This window comes from Gadus chalcogrammus, chromosome 3 (assembly GCF_026213295.1).
Source record: "Gadus chalcogrammus isolate NIFS_2021 chromosome 3, NIFS_Gcha_1.0, whole genome shotgun sequence".
In the NCBI taxonomy this organism is placed as follows: Eukaryota; Metazoa; Chordata; class Actinopteri; order Gadiformes; family Gadidae; genus Gadus; species Gadus chalcogrammus.
Genome location: NC_079414.1, coordinates 15677150 through 15701294, shown reverse-complemented (window position 1 = coordinate 15701294; position 24145 = coordinate 15677150). Strand labels below are relative to the sequence as shown.

The following is a 24145-nucleotide window of genomic DNA, read 5'->3' as shown; positions in this document are numbered from 1 at the left end:
GAGACATGACAACGTCTTTCCTCCTATCTCCGCAGTGAGGGGGACGAGGTGGAGTTCTCAGACAGCCTGGAGGGCAATCGCAGTAAGACCAGGAGAGCCTCACGCACCACCCCTAAGATGGTCAGTCGCTGCTGTTTACTTTTTGTTTTTCCATCTTCCATGCATTTCATTTCCAACTTTAGTTACGTTGTGTAGAATATAATGTATGGTCAAGGCCCACAAGACGATTGTTTGACAACATTAATCAGGTTACATAGATACATCAACACAAATATACACAGCCTGTTTAGGTAGGTAAGACTGTGCTCCCAGCCGAAAGACTCAAACGTGGTTCAAACAGACGACTGCACTCTACGTGTAGGGACCCTTGAGCAACACGTCTCAGCCCTAACTCCTCATTCATAACCTCTCATGTATCCAATAAAACAATAACCCTCAGCATCTTTAGCTACAAAAAAAAAGCCTCTACTAAATGACAAAATGGGTGAACAGTAAATCGACCACTGAGGATAAACATCCCAGCTCCCGGACTCTCTCAGCTCCGGCCCGGTCTCCGAGGCTCTGGCCCCGGCAGGCTGGTCCACTCCACACGTCCTCTCTCCCGTGTTCCCCTTCTCCCCCCGCCGCCACAAAATCAATACCCCTTGTCCACATCAAACCTCCTCGCAGCAGGACATGGCAGCCCTGCTGCCCCCTTGGGAGCGAGAGAGAGGTACAGAGACAGGGTGAGAGAGGGAGAGTGGGAGGAAGGATGTGAGGAAGAGAGGAAGAGAACGAGGGGGGTGCCAGATTAAGATAGAGAGAGAAGAAGGAAGTAGAGAAGAGGGAAGTTAGATGGGGAGAGAGAGAGAGAGAGAGAGAGAGAGAGACGATGAATATAGAGAAGTACGAAGGAAAGAGGGAGAGAGAGGAAGCTGGAGAGAGAGAAGAAGAGGGAGGTAGAGAGGGGAGAGAGGAAGCTGCAGAGAGATATAGAAAAGGAGAGAGAGAAGATGAAGATGGAGAGAGCAGAGGGTAGACGAGAGGAAGATGAACAGAGAGGAGGGAAGATGGAGGTAGAGAGGTTGAGAGAAGGAGATCAGGTAAAAAGAAAGAGGGATTGTACCACCGCCCCTTCCACGGTTCTGTCAGGGATAAAAAAAACAACTGATGGAGAGAGAAAGAAGGGAAAGCTTTGGGGTAAACTCTGGTGCACGCACGGTCACACGCGCGCTCTTGTCCCATGATAGAGCAGAACAAGGTGGACGGAGCTGGGGAGGAAGAGTGTGTGTGTGTGTAGTGAGGGGGGGGGGGGGAGTCGTTCCACATGCAGCGAGGAAGCTGTCAGTACCCTTCTCTGAAATCCCCCCTTACTTCTCCCTCACTTCTTCCCTAACACACACACACACTCACACACAAAGACACACTGAAACACACACACACACACACACACACACACACACACACACACAATCCTCGTGCCCCGTCAGGTCCGCCCAGGCTCATCGCCATGACAGCCCTGGCCCCTGCGCCGCACCGCGTGTCACATGCCCAAGAGCCCCCCCTCTAACCCCCCCCCCCCCACCCCACCCAACCTCTTCTTCGCTCCGCAAGTCTTCTCTCCGTGTGATCAAACCTGCTCCTGATCAAACCCTAAACCAGCCCTCCATATGAAATAAGACTGCTGGGGGGGTGAGGGGGGGGGGGGGGGGGGGGAGCGGTGGGTGAGGAGGGGCATGGGGGGAGTAGATCCAGTCTCTTTGATGTCACTACAAACGCCGCTACCACAGTCAGGAGTCAGGTGGCGTACACACAGGAACAAACACACCCACACACACACACACACACACACACACACACACACACACACACACACACACACACACACACACACACACACACACACACACACACACACACACACACACACACACACACAAATATATGCACACATGAATACTCAAAAGCAGGGACTCAGTGGATAAACTCACCTACACTCTTTGAGACGCCAAAAATCCCACACACGCATCCACGTGCAAGCATGTGTGTTATGTTACCAGTCTGCTCCATTATTCAATCACACAAGTGATTGAATAAAGGAGAGGGTGAGGGGGAAGGGGAGGGGGGGGAATCAGTGAGCACCTGTCAGAGGCGATATCCCCGGTGCCAAGAAAGCGTTCTGAATCTAGCGATGGCGTTAAGCGCGGCGCGGTGAATTATTAAAGCGAGGGGGGTGATTTGTCGCGTTGCGTTAAACTGAGTACCCTCTGTGATCACGGTGTCGTTATGAGCCCAGCCCAGGAAGCCTATCATGTCAACCTGTTGTGTTGCATTAAGCGCTCGGCTCTTTAATCAGCTCCTCAGATCCCCCCCCCCCCCCACTGCACACACATGTGCGCTCACTCACACACACAAACGCACATACATACAGACGCACGCACACACACACACCCACACACACACACACACACACACACGCACACACTGACACAGAGACACATACACACAGTGACAGTCACTCACACACCACGTGTTTCCCTCCCAGCCCTACAGGTGCACGGCGGGCTCGAATGTCGCGTCGGAGAGGGCGGAGGACGAGCCCGGCAGAAGGCACGCCAGTGGTCCCAGTCCAGGTAGCCCGCGTCTCCCCCCCCTGGTTCACAAGCCAGGCTCACTCGCAGAACACCTAATCAATGGCTAATCAGCTTGAAGGGAAACACAGCGCTTGCACACGCACCTCATCCCAGTCAGAACAGGAATCCGGGGAGAAAAAATTAATTTCTTCAATTTCAATTGCTTTTTTTTTTAGGCTTGGCTTTTCTGGAGCTGTTGCAAGGATAAGGATGGAAAATATGAATTAAACGCAAAGTTGTCGAGTTTTCTCTGCTTCACCAATTCGTGTCCACACACACACACACACACACACACACACACACACGCACACGCACACAAACACACAGGCTATGGACTCCCCAGAGGCACGGTCTAAATCAGGAGATTTGAGCAATGTTTTCCCCTGCACCCTCTCGGGTGGCGGGCGTGTGTGTGTGTGTGTGTGTGTGTGTGTGTGTGTGTGTGTGTGTGTGTGTGTGTGTGTGTGTGTGTGTGTGTGTGTGTGTGTGTGTGTGTGTGCGTTGCCTCTCGATAGACGAGCGAAAGTGGCGTGCGCCCGGGGACCAGGCGGAGACGAGCGGGGAAGCAAGGATGAGGGGCGCCGAGATGATGATGACGACGGCGGCCATGATGAAGAGGAGGAGGAAGATGGCGACGGCGGGCTCCACCTCCACCGCCCTCATCTCGCTGCAGCACCGCGTGGAGTCTCTGCAGCGGCGTGTCGACATCCTGCGCCGCGCCCGCCGGGACGCCACGCGCATGGCCCGGGAGACCGGGCGGGCCAATCAGAACATGGCGGCCCAGCTTGACGCCCTTACTGACAGGCTGGGAGGCAACAAGCAGCTCACCCAGGTAACAACACACCCAGGGAGGAGGAGAGGAGAGGAGAGGGGTGTGGTGGGGGTGGGTGGGGGGGGATGAGGTAAGTTTAGTTTTTCGCTGTCTTCGAATCAAATAGCTGTCTGCAATCTTTTTTTGCATGCGTCTTTGTGGTTGTCAGATTTGTGGTGTTACATTTCACTATTTCTTGTTGTTAGTTTGTCTCTTTCCGTGTTAAGCACTTTGTTTTGCAAAGAATGTGCAATCTAGGTTTGATTGGTTTGATCGGGTGTTCGAGGGATGATTCTAGGGTGCGTGCGTGGGGCTGAGGTGAGGGGTGTGTGTGGGTGGTGGAGGGGGGGGGGGGGGGGGGGTCGGTTGTGGAAGATCTCCTTTTTGGCAGTCTGTGGGAGGGGCATGTGTTGGAGTTCTGCAGCTCCCGGTCTGATCATGCTTTAAAGAGAGCAGCTGACATGGCTGACCTCGCCTGGGGAGGTCAGAGGAAGAGAGGGGTGTTGAGATTGAAGGTAGTGCTGAGGAGGTTCTCCCCCCCCCCCTCCCTCCCCCAAACATCTCTCCCTTTCCAGCGCTTTCTATTTCGTTCTTTTTCTCACTATTTCCTGCTCTTTCGATTTCACTATTTCTCTCTCCTTATTTCTAACCCTCTATCTATCTATATATCCGCCCGCTCTCCTTCTTTCTCTCTCTCTCTCTCTCTTTCTCTCTCTCTCTCTCTCTCTCTCTCTCTCTCTCTCTCTCTCTCTCTCTCTCTCTCTCTCTCTCGTTCCCGCTCTCTTCTATTATATAAACAGATGTGAAAGAGAACTTGTATACGTATTGAAGCTTGCGGCATGGGGTGCATAGATCAGTACACATTGCGAACCAAACTATATATTAATCAGTTATTAGAAAAAAAAAAAATAATAATAATAATAATAATAATAATCAGGGAGACAGCCAGCTCGTCAGGAGCATTTAGGGTTAGGCGTCTTGCTTGGGGACACCTCGACACTCTAGCTAGGAGGAGGAAGAGCCGGGGATCGAACTAGCAACCTTCCGGTTACCATTCAACCCGCTCTACCTCCTGAGCTACTGTCGCCCTTAACGATGGGAAAATATCAAATTTAGGAGCAAGTTACACACCGTGTCTAGACGCCTCTCAGGTGGACACGTGGAAGAGAATCGGCAGGGACTAAGCGAACACATTGAACAGCTACCAAACAGCAACAGCCTCTCCCCTAAGCCTTCGGCTGATTCCTATTGCCGGTTCAAAAAGAGAGAGTGATGAGATGCATCCCTGTGGTAGAGAATCCAGTGCTTGGCGTACGCTTGGCGTACACTTCCCGCGGACATTTTGCCCAGTCAGTTATACCTGTCATACGCAACAAAACAAAATAACACATTGACATGATGTCAGATGAGCCTTCTCTTGCTCTAACTACAGACAGTCTTGCAGACAGAAAGCCCAGTCACGCTTTGATTTCCTGTTGATAGACTCACCGTTTCAAGTGGTCCTGTTTTGTATAAGGCACTGCTCTGTGACCAATGCATTCCTTTGTTTAACTTGTGCTCAAATTACTTTTATATGTTATGTAACCATATGCTGCTGGAAGCCAAGCTACCCAGGCTGCTTACTGCTATAACGATAAATGGAAAATCGAAATATAAACGTAAAAATTGCAGGGGTTTATTTTGGCGAAACGGTGACACCGCCATACAGTATTGCAGCAGGCCTCTGTGTGCATGTGTTTACCGTTTCACCACTCACATATCATATATGTTCTCCAAATATCTCTCCATCTATAGACTTTGTCTTTCGTTACATCACTATCTTTCCTCCCCATCTCTCTCAACCCAGCCCCATGCCCCTCTTTCTCTCTTTCTATCCCTCCCCCTCTCTTCCCCATCTCTTGCTTTCCCCTTCTTCTCTCCGTCTTCCTCTTTCACACCCCGTCTCCCTCTCTCTCCCCCATCTAGCTCACTCCCCACCCCATCTATATCTCCCCCCCATCCCATCTCCCTCTCTCTCCCACCATCTACCTCTCCCCCCCACCCCATCTCCCTCTCTCTCCCACCATCTACCGCTCCCCCCCACCCCCATCTCCCTCTCTCCCCCACCCCCATCTCCCTCTCCCCCCCCCACCCCCATCTCTCTCTCCCCCCCCCCCCCCCCCCCTCTCTGTGCTGGATGTGTGAGGCGGCTGGTGTGCTCGGTGGCCCGTGACACCTGTGGCTCCCTCCATGTCCTGAGCGTGTTTACCGCCACCCGCCATCCTGAATGATTTAGTTTGCCGCCCGCAGGTAGTAACCAAGCTCCCAGACAACGCACCGCACACAATGAATAAAACACTGTGTGCGATTCGGCCCCGAAAGCCGTCCAGTGTCACAGGCTGGCCTCTATGGCCACACTCACATATTCACATATAAATATATAACACACACACGGAGACGCTGGAACAGTTGTTAGTCATACTGGCAGGACGGGGGCCCGCTTGTTGGTCAGCTACCTGTGGCCCACTGGAGACTTGATTATGTGTGTGTGTGTGGGTCTTGGTGTGTGTTAAGAGAGTACACAGTTAGTGTTGTATTGCCAGACCTGCACACACAGGTCAGATGAGCCCCCCCCCCCCCAAGGTAGCCCCTCACTGTCAAGGAGCTGGTCCCCACTTTCCCTGCAGCTGATTACCAAGATGCAGACACACATAAGCACACACACACATACACACACACACACTCACTCACACAGGAGCATGCTCATACGCACACACTCACACACATGCAAGCACACGTTTACAAACATATACACACATACGCCCGAACACTCACGCACACACACACACACACACACACTTACATGCGCCCAGGCACACACACACATACACACATATCAACACCCACACACAAACAGAACAGCTGCAGTAATGGCAACCCCATGAATTCTCACACACAAATACCGACACACACCCGCATCAGCCTGCCCGCATGGACACAGACACAGTGGCCAGTGAGAGTGTCTTGACAGAAGGGCGGTTGTTGTATTCCTGTTTGCTTCCTCTCTCTGTGCTGCAGTATTAATGCCACCGCGCCACAGAGAAAGTTGGACTACAAGACTGACTGGCAAAAGCCATGCCGTGTTGCCCTCACTGGAGAGGCCAAGAGGTGCCAGACTTTGGGTTTGTTCCAGGCTGTGTTGGCCGGCACTCTGGCCAGCACATGCTGCCTGTAATTGGCTCAAGAGGGCCTCCGTGAGGGGGCCCACGTCTGAGAAGTAGCATGAGTGTTTCACACAAGACCTGCCCCTGCTCTTCATCCTGCAGTCATCTTTTTCCTGTTGTTCCTTTTACTTTATTTTTTTCAGATTTTCTTTCTATTTCTCTAAAATTGCTTCTGAATTCTTAGATTTTGTATTTATATTTATTACCCTTTCTGCATTTCTTGCTTCTTCTTTTCTTTGGTCATGTCTTTTTTTTTTCTGTTTTATCATTTGTTGTTTCTCCGTAAACCTTGCTTTTTGGCAACATAACATAGGTAATCCACCTACTCTACACCCAACAGCCTCTATCCTACCATGTTATAGATTGGATTCTGAACCGTGGCTCTATACTATACACTGCCTTTAAAACTGTGTTCTTACGCCACGTGCCAAACGTGGGATTTCGATGCACCGTAAAGACTGGAGGACCGGTGACGTGAGAGGTGTGGATGGGTCGGGCAGAGAAAGCCTCCCTGGGCCTCCCTGGGCCTCTCTGTGCCCCAGCCAAAGTAGAACACATGTTCAGCAAGCCAGGGACACTTTGATCAGTCAGTCACTGCCAGCAGCAGCAGTAGCACATCTTCCCCATAGACCAGGAGTGCCGGAGAACACAGAGACCCGGCAGCCAGTGACAAATGAGCTGTCGCTGTACGTCTGAAACAAATCACACAGCTCATCATACTGTGGCACGTTGTACTGTCCTCACCCCTGACCCTTTCAACGTCTCCTTGTTCTCTCTACGTCTTTATTCTCCACAGCGTTGACCTGACCGTATTATTATGACTGGGGGGGGGGGGGGGGGGGGGGGGAGATCTTGTCATTTGTTTTATATATTTATATGCATACATTTTCCTTTTTCTTCTTTCTTCTTCCCCCTTCCACCATCACCTTTTGGCAGTGCAAGGAGCTTAGCAGAACTTCAGGTGACAGGTGAAGCAGTCTTACCGGCAGTAATTTCACCTTCCTGAAAAATGTGCCGGTCATGCGTATCTTGAACGTACACGGGATCGTTTTGGCTTCTGGATTATCCATCTTAGTCCCTTCCCTTCAACCCTGACACACAATCAAGCGCACACACACACACACACACACACACACACACACACACACACACACACACACACACACACACACACACACAAGCACACCCCCTCCCCTTATGCATCGAACAGGTTGGATTAACATAGGATTACAGCAGAGCAAAGAGCATAGCACGATGTAAAAACTGTGTCTAAATATCTACATCACATTTAACATTCAAGTGGAATGTTCTAGATCTATTTCACATTGGACACACAAGTGCAAGGTGATAGCTCTAGTACTGATCCTTATCCAGACCTTGTCTTGTTAAAGGTTTGGTCAAAACAAGGCAGAGTGGGAATACCCTAATGGGGAACCAGAGATGTATGTCATTTTGTGTGTGTGTGTGTGTGTGTGTGTGTGTGTGTGTGTGTGTGTGTGTGTGTGTGTGTGTGTGTGTGTGTGTGTGTGTGTGTGTGTGTGTGTGTGTGTGTGTGTGTGTGTATGTGTGTGTGTGTGTATGTGACTTTTGCCTAGGACATCGTACAGCGTCGATATACTGAGACGCACGCCGCCAGATACACACCACCTAGTGTGTGTGTCATTTGTCCTTGTGAGTGTGTGCATTTGTGTGTGTGCTGCAGGGAAGTGGCTATTTCAGGAGCCTCTGTCTCCTTATTTATCCTTAATGATTGGGTATCACTCGCTACGGCACCGTGGAGACCACTAGCTGCCGCCTGGTGAGCAACCATGTGAGAGAGAGAGAGAGAGAGAGAGAGAGAGAGAGGGGGGGAGAGGGAGAGAGGGAGAGAGGGAGAGAGGGAGAGAGGGAGAGAGAGAGAGAGAGAGAGAGAGAGAGATATCCTAATAGCCCCTCAATACATCACAGCCAGTGTCAGAGTCATCCCTCAGCAGGGCTGAAAATGGCCATGAAATCAAAGCCTGTCTTACGGGAAGTGTCATCAATGCCACTCTTAATATGTACCCGACTGCCACTAGTGTGTTCCCAGTATGGCCCTCTGTTAATAAGTCTCTCTCTACCTTAATATGTACCCTACTGCCACTATTGTGTTTCCCAGTCTCACCCTCACTTAGTAAGTCCCTCTCTATCTTAAAATGTACCCTACTGCCACTACTGTGTTCCTAGTCTCTCCCTCTCTTAGTAAGTCTCTCTCTCTCGCTCTCTTTCCACTGCTCTCTCTCCGCTGTCTAAGTCGATCGATCTCAATCTTTGTTCTTATGTCTCTCTCATTCCCTGTCTCTCTTTGTCTCTCTCTGTTCCTTTCTCTGTCACTTACGCCACTGTAATCTTTATCTCTATCTTGTTCATTCTCCCTCCCCTCTCTCTTGCTTAGTCTCACTTTCCATTTTATCCCTTTCCTATCTCTCCCCTCTCTCCCCCCCTCAGGGGAGTGAGCCGGGTCTGGAACAAGGCAGAGGAAACCTAAAACAAGAGAGGGATCTTCTATTAAAAGGTGCCAACAGGATATCAATAACCTCCATGTATGCAGAGCAGCCAAGCGACTCCTGGGACTCAGTGCTTCCAACCCTGTGTGTGTGTGTGTGTGTGTGTGTGTGTGTGTGTGTGTGTGTGTGTGTGTGTGTGTGTGTGTGTGTGTGTGTGTGTGTGTGTGTGTGTGTGTGTGTGTGCGTGTGCACGCATTTTGACAGTGTTTGCTTTTCAGTTGGCAGTCCTTGATCCACTAACTTAATCACTGCATGACAACTCAAACAGGACTCCAGTCAGGCATGATGTGAGTTCAAAACAAGCCCATAGGTTTAGAATTTGAATCACAGAACCTGTATGCCAGAAAGCCACATGCTTTTGAAATAAATTTAACATCACAATCCATAAAAAATTATGGATTCATAATAATAGGTATTTTTCTGTTATAATATGATGTTCTAGTTTTTTGCTGAAAGTGATCGACTAGCCAGATCGATTAGTTAGGTGCTAATTAATTAATTAATATCTCAATGTCATCCAAACTTATGTTACCCAAACTTAGGCATATTGGTCCAAATAATAATTTACTAATATATATATTTTGTTATTGGGTGACACTAGGGGTACAATTAAAATGATTGTACCCTGATGACCAACAAACACCACTGGGCATATCTTATGATAATGAAAGGCAATTGCCGTGGCCCACGATATTTAGGCACTATCCAAAACGACTGTACCGATCGGAGAACTAGGAGTACTTATACAGTGCTACAGCGTGCCGTTGCTATTAGCGTGTAGTGTCTGAGAATGTCTGTGTTCGGATTCCAGTGCATTCTTCTCTGTCTGAGTACCGCCGTGTTCAGCTTCCAGTGTGCTCTGCAAGTTTCTAACTGAGCTAGGGGCTTTGCATCGTACTGACGAGTAAATAATACAAGGTTATATTATTGAAAAATATAAAAACTATAATATTGTCCACCAGCCAGTTTGGCCTGGAATGGAGCGGCCGTTCCGGAATCTACCCAAAACTCCAGAGTCTGTGTGGGTTTGTGTGTTTGTGTGTGTGTCGGGGCATTGCGAATGTGTGTGTGCACTTCTATGGGTGTGTGTATACATACACACACCCACACACATATGCATGTATGTGTGTGTGTGTCGCTCATATGTGTCCATGCATGTGCAAGCATGTGAGTGCTGCAAAGTATTTCTGTGCCTGTTTGTGTGTGTGTGTTTGTGTCTATATGCATATCCAGCTCTCTTGTTTCATCTGTCTCACACTGTGAAGCATTCGCAGCGTTGATATCATGTGATCAGATCAGATGGGCTGACGGTGACAGCTTGGAATCAAAGCAAGACCCCGGCGGACCCACCCCTGCATCACTGTTCAGAACACCTCCATCTATTTTTTGTTGTATAGGCTTAATGCTGTCGGGGATGGTTATGGACTGAAAGTGATCACCCCGAATGTTAATGGTGTGTGTGGAATGTGCTGACTTTGCGCTACCCCACCGCATAAGCTAGGGATGCCGGTGTACTCCACCACTCTAATAGACTTAACGCGAGACTGCCTTTGTCCCCGCGGACGCTCAGTATCTGCAGGACAGCTCTATTACACATGTCAATCACACGGAGAGGCCCGCCCTGATGATGTCACTCAACGTACTTGTTAGCATAACAACGGTGGAAGTGGAGTCACAGAAAAGGAACGGGTGAATCGAGCTATTGTTATAATTCACTCTGGGGTCGCAATTATCCTGTATTATGTAGACACACAAGAAATAATATAAATAGCTTTGCACTCTCTAAATTCAATGCAAAAACAAACATATTTTCCTTCTTTATTATACCTTCATCTGATTTAACAGTCAAATCTGCCTCACGTTGCTTTGGATAAAAGCGTTGTTGTTTAAAATGAGTGAAAATTTAGATTTTCCTTTCCCCTTAACTTTAAGTTTTGTTTATTTTAGGCGCTTGTTGTTGTTGTTGTTGTTGTCGTTGCCTGTAACATCTGGACTTCTGTGAACGTCATCGCCTCCTTCATTGATTCATCGTTTTTCCACGATCCTCCAGGCTCTGTTACTCTGCCAGGGGGTCCCCGTTCTTTTTCTACTCTAAAACTATTTCTCGGGTTCTTGCCCCGTGTTTGCCCGGCCCAGAAGCTGACCTGTGACCTGGCCGGGGTGGAGTTGCAGAAAAAAGTCCTGGAGATGGAGCTGGAGCAGTGGAGAAAGATGCAGCTCCCACCACCACCACCACCACCACCACCACCAGCTCCACCAGCAGCAGCAACCGGAGCGGCGGAGAGCTGCTCCTGTCAGGGCAGGGGCCTGACCGCTCCTAATAACCTCGGCCTCCAGGCCCTAGAGGCCGAGGTCAAGCAGCTCCAAGGCAAGCTCAAGGTCAGTGCTTATTAGGGCGGGAGCAGTGGTGGTGGTGTGTGTGTGTGGGGGGGGGGGGGGGTCGGTTGGGGAGAGTGGGGGGTTGGTTGGGAAGAGTGGGGGGTTGGGGGGTTGGGGGCGTGAAACCGGCCGAATGCAGGTTTCCTGTTGTTTGTTTGGTTTTATTTTTATGTTTTTTGTTGTTTTTATAGTACACATGTGTACTATAACCTAATCATTACAACTGCGTTATTGGGTCGGGATGGTCTTATTTTGTTGCAAACACTGAAGGCTGAGAAGAGACCTAATTATTCATTAATTATTTTATATTTTAAGATCTTTCTTTAAGTTCTTGCTTAGTTTTTGATTCAATTCTTTACATTAAACAACATGAATCAACATTGAAACGGTGTTGTAGCTACAAAAAGAGATGTCCTTTTTTGTATATTTTATGATTTATTTAAACATTGTATCTGCATTTGTGAAAACATTGAAATTGAAACCACCAACTTCCTATAATGCCTTAAAAAACAAGATATATAAATAGAAAAATCAGCTTTACACCGAATTGATGGAAACCACATGTGATGTCTGAGGTGAGTGGGCCAGCTCTCTGTGCCCTCGCTCATGAACGGACAGGGAGCCCCTGGAGGCTCTACGCCCGGCAGGGGCTTCAGGTGTAAGTGGTGCACAGCAGGGGGGTCCCCGCCTCGCTCCCACCACAGCCCCAGCCCCTAACCAGGGTCACCCAGCAGACTGCTAGACACCACCAGGCCCATGTCAGGGGTACGCTAACAGGGGGGAGAGCCCTGGGGACTAGGCCCCCAAGAACGGGTGCATAATTAAACATCTCCCCCCCCCCCCCCCCCCCCCACTCCCGGGGGAGACACCAGACCCATATCAGCCAGGACAACCACGAGAGGAGAGTCATTATATATAATGTGCCGTCTAGTTTGAGACGTCAACATGGGAAAATTTGGTTTTGGATTGCAAACTAAGGCAGGAGTTAAATAGCATAAATAACTTACAAGCAAAAAATGTGTCTATTACAAGGTTGAATGTATATGTTCCATCGATGCACACATTTATTTGATCCTTTCTTCCGGTATTAATTGACATGTAAACATATGGCCCTAATTAACAGGTATCTCATGGTAGTGCAGTAGTTTGAGGATGTCATTGCTCTTAATCACTGCTCTTATTAACACACTGCCTTCGTCCCACTTAACCTCTGGAAGCTGATCCTTCTCCCCCCTCCACCCCCGCTGTCGCTGTAATGAGACAACACGCAGCGTTTGACCTGTCGTCAGCCACCTACCCCCCCATCTCAAACACACACACACAAAAACATTAACATTCTCTCTCTCTTTAACTCTCTTCTCTCTCTTTATTGGCATGGATATATATAAGAAATAAGACAAAAGACACAAAAGACAATAAAAAATACATTCAAACCTAAAGATCTATATACAGCTCCCTCTCTTCCACTCTCATTTTCTCTATCGCGTTCTCTCTCTCTCTCTCTCTCTCTCTCTCTCTCTCTCTCTCTCTCTCTCTCTCTCTCTATCTCTCTCTCTCTCTCTCTCTCTCTCTCTCTCTCTCTCTATTTCGATCTATGTCTCTCGCCCTGCAGAGTGGCAGTGCAGAGGCGTCCAGGCAGGCGTCGGCCATCAAGACCCTCCGTGCCCAGGTGCAGGACAAGGAGGACAAGCTCCGCATGCTGCAGGACAAGTGAGGATCCCTCCGTCCCCCCACTTCACCCCTCTTATTCAGCCACAACCCGCTCATCTTTTCATTCGTTATCCCCCCCTTTGTTTTTTTCTCTTTCTTCAGTTTTTCTCTTTTCAGTCTCTTCTATTAGACTATATTTATATTTGTTTATTTATTTTTAGCTCCGCTAATTTCCCTGCTCATTCTTTCCCTTCTTCATCTCTCTGTCTCTCTCTCTCTCTCTCTCTCTCTCTCTCTCTCTCTCTCTCTCTCTCTCTCTCTCTCTCTCTCTCTCTCTCTCTCTCTCTCTCTCTCTCTCTCTCTCTCTCTGGGTCTGACTCCCCTCTCTCTCTCTCTCTCTCTCTCTCTCTGGGTCTGACTCCCTCGCTCTCTCTCTCTCTCTCTCTCTCTCTCTCTCTCTCTCTCTCTCTCTCTCTCTCTCTCTCTCTGGGTCTCGCTCCCCTCTCCCCCTCTCCCTCTCTCTGGGTCTCGCTTCCCCCCCCCTCCCCCCCTCTCTGGATCTCGCTCCCCTCTCTCCCCCTCCCCCCCTCTCTGGATCTCGCTCCCCTCTCTCCCCCTCCCCCCCTCTCTGGATCTCGCTCCCCTCTCTCCCCTTCTCCCTCTCTCTGGGTCTTGCTCCCCTCTCTCCCCCTCTCCCTCTCTCTGGGTCTCGCTCCCCTCTCTCCCCTTCTCCCTCTCTCTGGGTCTTGCTCCCCTCTCTCCCCCTCTCCCTCTCTCTGGGTCTCGCTCCCCTCTCTCCCCCTCTCCCTCTCTCTGGGTCTGGGTCTCCTCTCACCCCCTCTCGTGCTGTTTTTCCATGGACTCATGTGCAGTGTTAGATTCCCCCGTGTGGCAGCTCTCTGTCTGCTGCAGCTCTCATCTCAATGTCTTCGTGGCGAGCAGAGCGGCCACATCCCTGCATGTTCAATGCAAATGAAGGAGAACCAATTTTTTTTTTATCCATCTTTGGTGTGTGTCTGTGTGTGCGCATGTACTTTCACGTGCGCATGCATGTGCCCCATGTCATGTAGTGTTGTGTAGCTAATGTGGAGAGCTGATATGCAGCCGTGATCAAAGCAGCAATATTGATCGCGTGTGGGTGTGTGTTTGCGCGCACGTGTGTGTGTGCGCGCACCCATGTGTGTGTGTGCGCGCATGCCGCGGGAGGGATCATTTGAGCTCATGACACCCAAACCCACACACAGCAGCGGTGCAGCCCGTGGGCCTCCCTAGCCCTAATGAGTTGCATGGTTCACCTCTCTAGCGCTGCCCTGCTTAACGTCCACACACATCGTATGGATGTATAAGCAACTCGCCGGGGAAAACCGTCAAAGGGAAAAGAAAAGCAGGGAAAGAAAGAATCCTATTAAAAACAAATATGTCCTTTCCTGCAGTCGGAACTCATCTTTGAACTATAGAGGAAGGTACAAACAAACAAGTTGCCTTTTCCCCCACACTCTCTCTTCCGCGCTTTCTCTCACTATCTCATCCTCACTCTCTCTCTCTCTCTCTCTCTCTCTCTCCCTCCCTCCCCAATGCCATCTCTCTGTACCTCCCCATATCGCTCTCTCTTTCCCCCTCGGCAGCACAGTGCATCGCGGTGTCCCTCGCCCATCCCAATCTCAATAATGCATCCTTGTCTTATGTGTAACAATCACAGTGGCGATGTGTTTACACCTTGTGACCAAAGCACGGCGGATCACAGCCAGACACACGGCAACTAGACTTGCCTTCCACGACAGCCTTGGCAGGCCCCCCTCTCACACACACACACACACACACCGAGACAAAACTCGCCGTCACTCCATCCGCGCCCGGTGTTTTCCTCCACGGAGGGACCCCCCTTCTCAGAATGAAAGACATGTCTAGACGCCTCTGAAATATACATCTCGGTACACACACACACGGGGAGCAGGGCTGCCTCATCTTAAAGGAGAGACGCGGGCAAAAGAAAAGAAATGAATTTCAAAGTACACCGGCGTGTCCTCAGTCAATATCCGGCACCAGAGCCCTGCCTTATTTATGAAGCTGGCGCTTTCATCTGCAGCCTTGTTGTCTATCAGCCACATGCACAACCAAGGGCTGAGCTCCGTGCTCCGCTACAAACTCACCAGGAACTGCATACGCACACACACACACACACACGCATCGCGTACACGCACAGAGGGGTGCACGTGCATACGCATGCTGCACACACGTCGGACCGCTGACTGTTTTTATTACAATACACGCATGCTTGATGAACAATATTGGCAACAAGCGCAGAACAAAGAGAACAAACGGCGGTAGTTATGGGTTACGGCTGGATGCTCTCGTTGTCTTTCTTCTTACGATCCCCCCTCCCCCCCCAGCCGCTATACGCACGCTTGGAGATCCAGATCACACTCTCTGCTGTTCCTCATTCTTTTTTATCCTCTGTTGTGTTCAGAAAGAGAAAGAGAGAGAGACTGAATAGAGGGAGAGAAGGGGAGAGACCAAGAGACAGGAAAGAGTGATGGAAAGAGAGAGACACAGAAAGAGAGAAAGAGGGAGAGACGGAGAGAGAGAGAGGGAGTGAGTGAAAGAGAGACAGAGAGAGTGGAAGAGAGGTATAGAGAGGGAGCGAGAGCGTGCATGTACAATAAATGTTGTCAATCTAATTGCTGCAAGCATGGGGGCAAGGGGAAACTGCCATAGGGGGGGTCTTTAAGTAAACACCAGCCAGCCATTTGAACAGGGGGTTCGATATGGCTTTTCTCATTAAGGGCCAAGTCCTTTGGCGGGAGGGGGTTGGTGTGGCTGGGGGGTCCCCAGGCTAAACTACCCTCTCTCTCTCTCTCTCATTTAATTTAACGCCAATCCAAAGCTCACATTTATTTAAGCAAACGCGGCCTTGCAGTAGGCCAGACCTGGCACGCAGAGAAGGGGACATTTACTTAGCAAGAGAGAGATGAAGAGAGTGCGGCTTGCCGATGAATTGCGTCATATGTTTATTTAGAGCAGGCCAGCGTGCATTTGTGGGGGAGGAAGAATCCACCACATCCCACTTCTTCTTTTTTCTTCTTTTAAGAAAAAACATATTAATTAACTGGATCCTTATGATCTCGATTCTATTTGTTCTAATTCCCCGTAGTGTAGGCAACCATGAGAAATGTTATTTTTTCTTTCAAATATGCCCCTAACTATAGTGTTAACGTAAGTGCTTCCCACTAACGTAATGCACCAATCATGTAAATAGATAGTCGTAATAGTTTCTGAAATCATAATAATGTGTGTTCCCATAAACACAAACATGCATGTTTAACTTGAAATGAGACTGTGAGTTTGATTATTGTGATAATGTGTTTTACATAAATATGCAGGCTAGGGTATGTTTTGTTTTGAAAAATGTTCAGTAATAACTTGAATCATCGTTGATACATAATTAAAAATCTCTTCACAAATGTGTTCATTAATAATACTGTTACATCTTTAAAATATAAGGGCTATGTAAGCTTTGGAAAAGACCTTTGTAAACCAGTGTAATTGTCTGATTTAGACAGTGATTTAGTATTAGTATATTAGTTGTTACGTGCACAGTAAACAGAAAAATGTAATGTTAATTATGTGTTTATCTTAAATTGTTCACAATAGCTGATGATTGAACAAATTCATACAAATTACTCTAAAATAGTGTTAATGAAGATGTGTGAAAGAATAACTGAAATTCTGTGTGTATTTATATAGGAAAACATGAAATATAAATACATTACATTTCATGAACAAAAGGAATGACTTTACAACACCATTCAAATCATTCTTTCAAAATATATGTTACTTTCTTATTTGAATGAGAACATCCATAGAATATCATTGTCCAATGATAGATCAAGGCTGTGCACATGTGAAGCTTGTTCCATCCATTATGGAACGTGTTGGACACAAACTATGCCGTTAGAACGGTATAGCGAAAAGGGGCTCTACTTTTCCTCCATCATGATCAGCTCCAACAAGTTACAAAGAGGAAACATAGAGGAAACCTGTGTGTTGAGACTGCAACAATGCAGTAAGCGTAGTAAGGTCCAGCCCTCTGAGAAGGTTAACTCCCATTCTAATAGAAGATAGTTGATCAGCCTTTCAAACGTAACTCTGTACCACCCTGCCAACGTTTTTCATACCAAGAGAGTGTGCCTTACCCATTAGTACAAAAAGAAGGGAAAACGGTAAAAAAAAAATGGCGTGTAATTGCACGCAGCCATATCGTGTCACCACACATTAAGACTGCTGTTTGTCACTTGATCTAACGTTTTGTCACTTAGAGACTGGAAATTAGCCGTGTGCCAGCCTCTCTCCCCAACCCTCACCTCTCCTCCTCCAGCACGCAGCCATCACCGACCCCCTCAGACAGCATGCCAGTGTATTTAGTTGTCATAATGAGCTGTCATGCCTGATACCCAGCACAGGGACACTGGTGCATGCCAGCCCTCATGTTCCTCGCTCTCGCTCTCGCTCTCCGTGTTAAACAAATGAGCTGGAAAGCCACCATGTGTGTGCGTGACAGGAGACCCTTTATGCAGTTTATTTCTCCCCTACACAGGCACACACCTACCACCTAACACATACACACACACACACACACACACACACACACACACACACACACACACACACACACACACACACACACACACACACACACACACACACACACACACACACACACACACACACAAACACAATCTCCCTCCCCCACAGAAACACAAACACACACACATCCATGACATTGATCTCTGTGTCACTCATTATCCCCTCCAACCCCACCCCCCACCCCCCTCCCCCCTCCCCCCTCGGCCCCAGGGCGAGCCACTCGGAGCGGGACGTGGTGATGAAGCGGCAGCTGGTGGAGGACCTCCGCACCAGGCTGAAGGTGCTCCAGGATGGGGAGGGGAGCCACCGTGGCCAGGTGGAGGATCTGGAGAGGAAGGTTAGAGTTACGGCAGCAGTGGTAGGGGATGCTGTTGGAGCAGCTGGAGCTGTTCAGCAGATGGCCTTGTGGTTCCTCCGATGTCGTAGATGTTCCACAATTCCATTCGGCCTTACTCTGCATTTTTCCCATAACAGGGAATTGCAGTGACAACAAATGACAGAGGGTGATATCAATGTCTTTCTGGTTGTTTGGGGATTTTTACAGATTCACATTTTATCTGTCACAGCACAGTACATGATGGAATTCGTTTTTCCTTCGCTTTTCTCTTTAATAGTATTATTATTAGTTTACGCTCAACCTCTAGTTGTAATTAACAGGGGTAATTGTTCAATGGAAAGTGTAGTATACTATGCATCCAAATCAATTATTAAATTGCTTTTACTGTTATCCAGGGCTGATAAGTGCATTGACAGGCAACTACTATTGGTTAGTTGAAAATAATATTAATCATTGAGATTAAACATCTCTTCCAGTGCCCTGGCCAAGACAGGCAGTAGTAGCCTGCAGTCACAGACAACGTACACACAAACCTAAGAAAAATAAAACAACTAAAACAGTCTGCAGGGGGGAAGGGGTGATATTAATATCGCAAGACATTTCGGGAGGCTCAAGGAAGAGAGTAAAGTGTAGTCTTGTGGTGGACTCTACGGTCATTATTCACCAAAGCTTACTGTGTTATTGACCTGTTTTCGTTGTGTTATAGGGACACTGTCTCTTTAAGATCAAGTAACTTTTGTGTTGATATGCCGGTCGGCGCGATGTTTGAATTGAATGGTTTTTATATTACAAAATGAACGACCTGCCGTTGCTTATCGAGGTAAGAGATGGTTTCTTCCCTTATTTTATCGCAATTTATAAAGTTTATAGACAGAACGTCTTACCTGGGAGAGTTTGTAAACTGCGGAGCCGTTATGTTTAAAAACATAACGTCTTACCGGGGCGAGTGTCGCTACAGTGTGCGCGCGTGCGTGTGTGATCTTTACTGCGCGTGTGCCGAACGCGGAGCCGTTAAACATCTTACCTGTCCGTGTGTGTGTGCGCGCGTGTGTGTGCGCGCGTGTGTATGTGTCGCTACCTTTGTGTTGACGTGCGGTGTGTGCGCGTGCTTGTGTGTGTGTGTGCGTATGTGTGTGCGTTTCCGTGTATGTTCGTGCACATGTGCGTGCTTGCGTGTGTGTTCTTACCTGCATGTGTGCTAATGGCGGAGCCGTTAAACGTCTTAGCTGTGCGTGTGTGCGTGCGTGCTTCCGTGTTTGTGTCGCTGCCTTTGTGTTGACGTGCGGTGTGTGCGCGTGCTTGTGTGTGTGTAGTGTGTCCGCATGTGTGTGCGTTTCTGTATATGCATGCGGTGTATATATGCGTTCGCGCTTGGCACATGCCCACTTGAGTAACTTGAATAACTGGTGCGACAGGCATGCTATTATAGTAGTAAGATACTGTCCAAGATGCTAATAGAAACTACTACTACTTATTCTCAGCCTCACCAGTACATCGCTTTGCATAAAAGCATTGGATGAACACGATTTGGATAAAATGGACTTAAGTCTATAACCCTGCTTGCATCTTACACCTCCGACGTCTCCCCCTCCCCCCAGGTGAAGAGCCAATCAGAGGAGGCCAACAACAGGAAGACCTTCATCGAGTCTCTGAAGAGGAGGCTGAGTGTGGCCACCTCGGAGAAGAGCCATCACGAGACCTCCTGCACCAAGCTCAGAGAGGAGCTGGAGAGAAAGGTACACACACACACACACACACACACACACACACACACACACACACACACACACACACACACACACACACACACACACACACACACACACACACACACACACACACCGCCCTTTAATGAGACCGGTCACGTTGTGTAACACAGCCCTAACCCTGTAAAACATTAAGAGTGACCCGTTGAAGACGATATTCTGGCCCCTAATGAATCTGCTCAGATGTGGTAATACAACCCTTACTCTAAGCCTACGTAGAACTTTGACCTTTACATCTTAACGAAAGAGCATCAAAGGTACTTTTCTATTTGTCCGCAGCCTTTTGTTAAAAAAAACAATATAATGGCTGTGCATATTCTATTCCTTAACCTTCTTATACTTTACATTATTATTTCTCCTTTAAATGATTGTCTTTAAATCCATTGTCCTTTGTAAGCCCTTTGTTGACGTTTAGTCTTTAAAACGGGATGCCTGCTGCATCTGTGCAGCACTCTCAGTGGCTTTTGTGTTTGAAGGGTACTATATAAATACACTCTGCTCGCCTTGCCTGGAGAGCACCAGGAGACGGCTCTCCGCGCTGTTTACCTGCGCGTCTCTTCTTCTCAGGTGCGCCTCCTGGAGACCCTGCAGGCCCAGGTAGGGGCGGAACAGCGCTCCCTGGCCCAGCTGGAGCAGACCGCCACTAGGCAGATGGAGGGCCTGACCCAGCAGAGCTCCCAGGCCCTGGATGTTCTGCAGAGACGGCTGGGCCTGGCGTCCTCCCAGAAGGAGCAGCTCCACGCCTTCGTCAAGGTAACCAGGGAGGGGCTGGGGGGAGGTGGGGGATTTCAAAAAGGTCAGGGGGTGGTCATGGGTGGTGTGTACCAGGTATAGAATTATATTAATTCATCTTTACGTCTTGGTCTGTTGTAATGCTGAAAATAGATTGGTGGGTTGCATGAAAAGCGATGTCTGAGTCAAATTTTGATTGATTGATCTGTCGAGCTGGCCTGAATACTACACTTACACTGTGTAAAAGTAAAGGGCTTTAAGTATCAATACAATAAAAATATAAAGTATAAATAAAATATAGTATAATGGAAGGACGTTTTTTTTTCCTTTGATTTTTGTTTTCTATTGAGCAGAAATATGTGTTTTAAATGGTTAATTCTTGACAATATCAAATTGAAATACCGCCATAATGCTTACTGTTTTATTTCTTGCTAGTGTCTATTTTTAAAAAACTTTAAAAGGGTAGAGTTGTAACGGCGCTGTGTTGCGAAATCACTAATAACACCCGTGTGCATGATCGGTACATTACCACATTTTAACGCTTAACGAAACAAAGGACAAGCAAATAAAAAAAGATGCAAAACAAGAGATTGCGATGATCATCAACAGCGGGAAGATGTTGACCGCCTCAGAGAGGCGTACTGCTGCCCCCCACAGTCAGCAACACACACTTTCACAGATAAGAAAACAGGATCTGCTTGATTTACTCACTCAAAGCGTGTTATTATCCAGGATATGGTCCCTGGCTAGATAAGGAGATGGATTGTGCTCACCACTCACCACTCACCACAGACCAAACCACCACCGCAGGCAGGCGGGGGAGTCACTGGGAGTGGACCATTTTGGATGAGATGGAATATACGTCCCAATATGACAGTGACAATGCGCATCAAACACGTTTTTTTCCCCCAAAATGTAATTACAATGTATCCCCCCTCTACTCAATGTCAATTTACCAGTGGGACCACATACAATTAAATTAAACACTTAATTCTATTTAGTTTGCAGTATACCGAAGCCTTCCCAAGTACACATAGTGGAGTTGTTAGTGTGACTTTGTACCTGGGATTGTGTGCGTGTGTGTGTATGTTATGCTAGAGGTTATGCAGGGGGGATGCAGGGGACTGCAGTCAGCATACTGTAGCCCTGCTGGGACAAGGCTTTGCTGTCTCCATCTTCCAGACCTAATCCACCAGTCCCTTCCACCTCAAGTGTGTGTGCGTGTCTGCATGCACGTGTGTCTGTATGCACATCTGCCAGTGCCTGATAAAGGCTGAACGGCGGGCTCTGCAGAGTTGCGACATGGCGTTCAGCAGGAGGAATGCGTTCAAGGTGGAGGTTGCATCGCCGTTCAAGTACCGCATTGTGGACACAGTTTTTTATCGGCTGATATTTACCGCATTCATCATAGGTTTACAGTCTTGTCCAAGACATGTCCCGGGTGTGTGGTAGGCATGCGCGGCCTCCTGCCTGCTAAAGTTCGCTCTACACACAGACGATCCTATTGTTGGTTGAAAAGGGAATTTTCACTCAAACGATTTTCCCTTGATGCGATTATTCCTATGTACATAATCCTAGCCACCAGCCCACAAGCCATGATCAAATTCATCAATACGCATACCGCTACACACAGTAAGAAATCAACCACATTATACGTTCATATCCACAGCTGCTGCCTATGTACACACACACACTCACACACACACACACACGCACACACATAAATACATAAATCCATACATATGCATACATTTCCAAACGTAACAAATGTTTCCTTTCCTCAGCTGTTGTTTCCCATAACCCCGGGCTGGCGGGGTCGCTGTGCTGTTGTTCAGGCTTCACATCATTGTTGTTTCCCCTCTGGCTCCTGTGATCCCACATAAGAACACAGAGGCCTCTGATTGGTCCACCCCACGTCCAGAGGAGATTTACTCTTGTCATGTATTGATCACTACCGCAGGGCTGTGTCTTTCTGTGTCTCTGCACGGGTGTGTGTCTGTGTGTCTGTGTGTGTGTGTTTGTGTGTTAGTGTGTGTGCGAGAGAATGTGTGTCTTTGGATTTGTGTGTGTGTGTGACGTGTGTGTGTGTGTGTGTGTGTGTTTGTGGGTCTGTATTGTTTGTGTGTGTGTTCCTTTGTGTCTCTGGTGGTGCTGGTGGAGTTTCTTTATGGTGCGCCAAGCGAAACCCTTTTGGCCCCCCCCTTCCCTGCACGCCCGGGGGCTTTAGGCACTGTAGTTGAACTGCTAAACAGTCCTCATGAATAGCGGGACTACTGCAACAAACACACACACACTCTGAGACACACACTCTACAATGAGCCGTGGCTAAGCCTCCGACGGTGTTCTTGTTGTTTGTCCGATGAAATTGAATTTTATTGACATCATTACTCTGCACAGTGGCTGTGCTAAGTAGTGCAAAGAACAAATGTTTTATTTTTACAGGGTTGTAGTCTCATCGGGAATTTTAGAAAATAACTACATGGGTTAATTCAATTTGCGAATGAGGTTCCTCCATAACCTGTTTGTTTCCCTTATTAGAAAGGGACTATTTCAGCCTTGTCGTTTGTGTGTGTGTGTGTGTGTGTGTGTGTGTGTGTGTGTGTGTGTGTGTGTGTGTGTGTGTGTGTGTGTGTGTGTGTGTGTGTGTGTGTGTGTGTGTGTGTGTAGGCTTGTAGGCTTGTGTGTCCCACCGTGTGAAGCCAGTGCTAGCTTGTTATTAAAAAGGGCTTCCTCATTTGATCTCCATCTGAGCACACTAATCCCCCTCCATTCTGAAGCATCCCTTGGAAATACCGTGATTGTCAAACAAGGCCTTGATGAGCTAAGAGCTCCTAATTTGCGCGCACACACACACACACACACACACACACACACACACACACACACACACACACACACACACACACACACACACACACACACACACACACACACACACACACACACACACACAGACAAGGCCTTATTCGCTCACCTAGGGTGTTGAGTGTCTCAAGGCTGAGAGCGAGTGATAGTGAACGCAGCCCTAATCTCCTTCTGGATTATCCCACATGCAGGGTTTAGGTCAATTGAATGTAACCCTTTGCATGGTGACAGTGAATATCTATTAGGCTGTAAAGAAGTCCAGTGGCTGGCTAATGGGCCGTGGGGTCCTTAGATAGGCTTGGCGAAAGGGGCTTCGGAGATCGCGCATTCTTCATTTTATTTTATTTGTATAATTTATATGTGTATTTCGTTTTTGCAGATAGGATGATAAAGTCCTACTGACCAAAAAATGCATTTGGCCTATTGGGTTAGCACAGTGTTGAGTTGAGACATCAGGCTACAACCTCATCATCCCTGTTCTAAGAAAGTGTTTAGATGTGTCCTCTTTAGAAAAGTCGCTCCTAAATCGAATAGTTATGATCTCGGTGGCTCTATTCTTTTGTGCTGTTGCTTCATGGATACTAATAACCAGGCGTAGGCCTTCCGTCAGTCATATAGCCT

The 24145-nt window shown here is 48.1% G+C and overlaps 1 protein-coding gene across 1 annotated transcript in view; it reads left to right on the top strand.

The window, feature by feature from the left end:
• The window catches only part of cntln (centlein, centrosomal protein), a 99537-nt gene that overhangs the window by 54641 nt on the left and 20751 nt on the right, over window positions 1–24145 (top strand). The window contains exons 17-24 of the mRNA XM_056586250.1: window positions 36–120; window positions 2525–2612; window positions 3128–3444; window positions 11288–11530; window positions 13143–13240; window positions 18035–18161; window positions 19760–19897; window positions 20495–20680. Of these exons, the coding sequence (XP_056442225.1) occupies window positions 36–120; window positions 2525–2612; window positions 3128–3444; window positions 11288–11530; window positions 13143–13240; window positions 18035–18161; window positions 19760–19897; window positions 20495–20680 (1282 nt within the window). The remainder of the gene's footprint in view (window positions 1–35; window positions 121–2524; window positions 2613–3127; window positions 3445–11287; window positions 11531–13142; window positions 13241–18034; window positions 18162–19759; window positions 19898–20494; window positions 20681–24145) is intronic.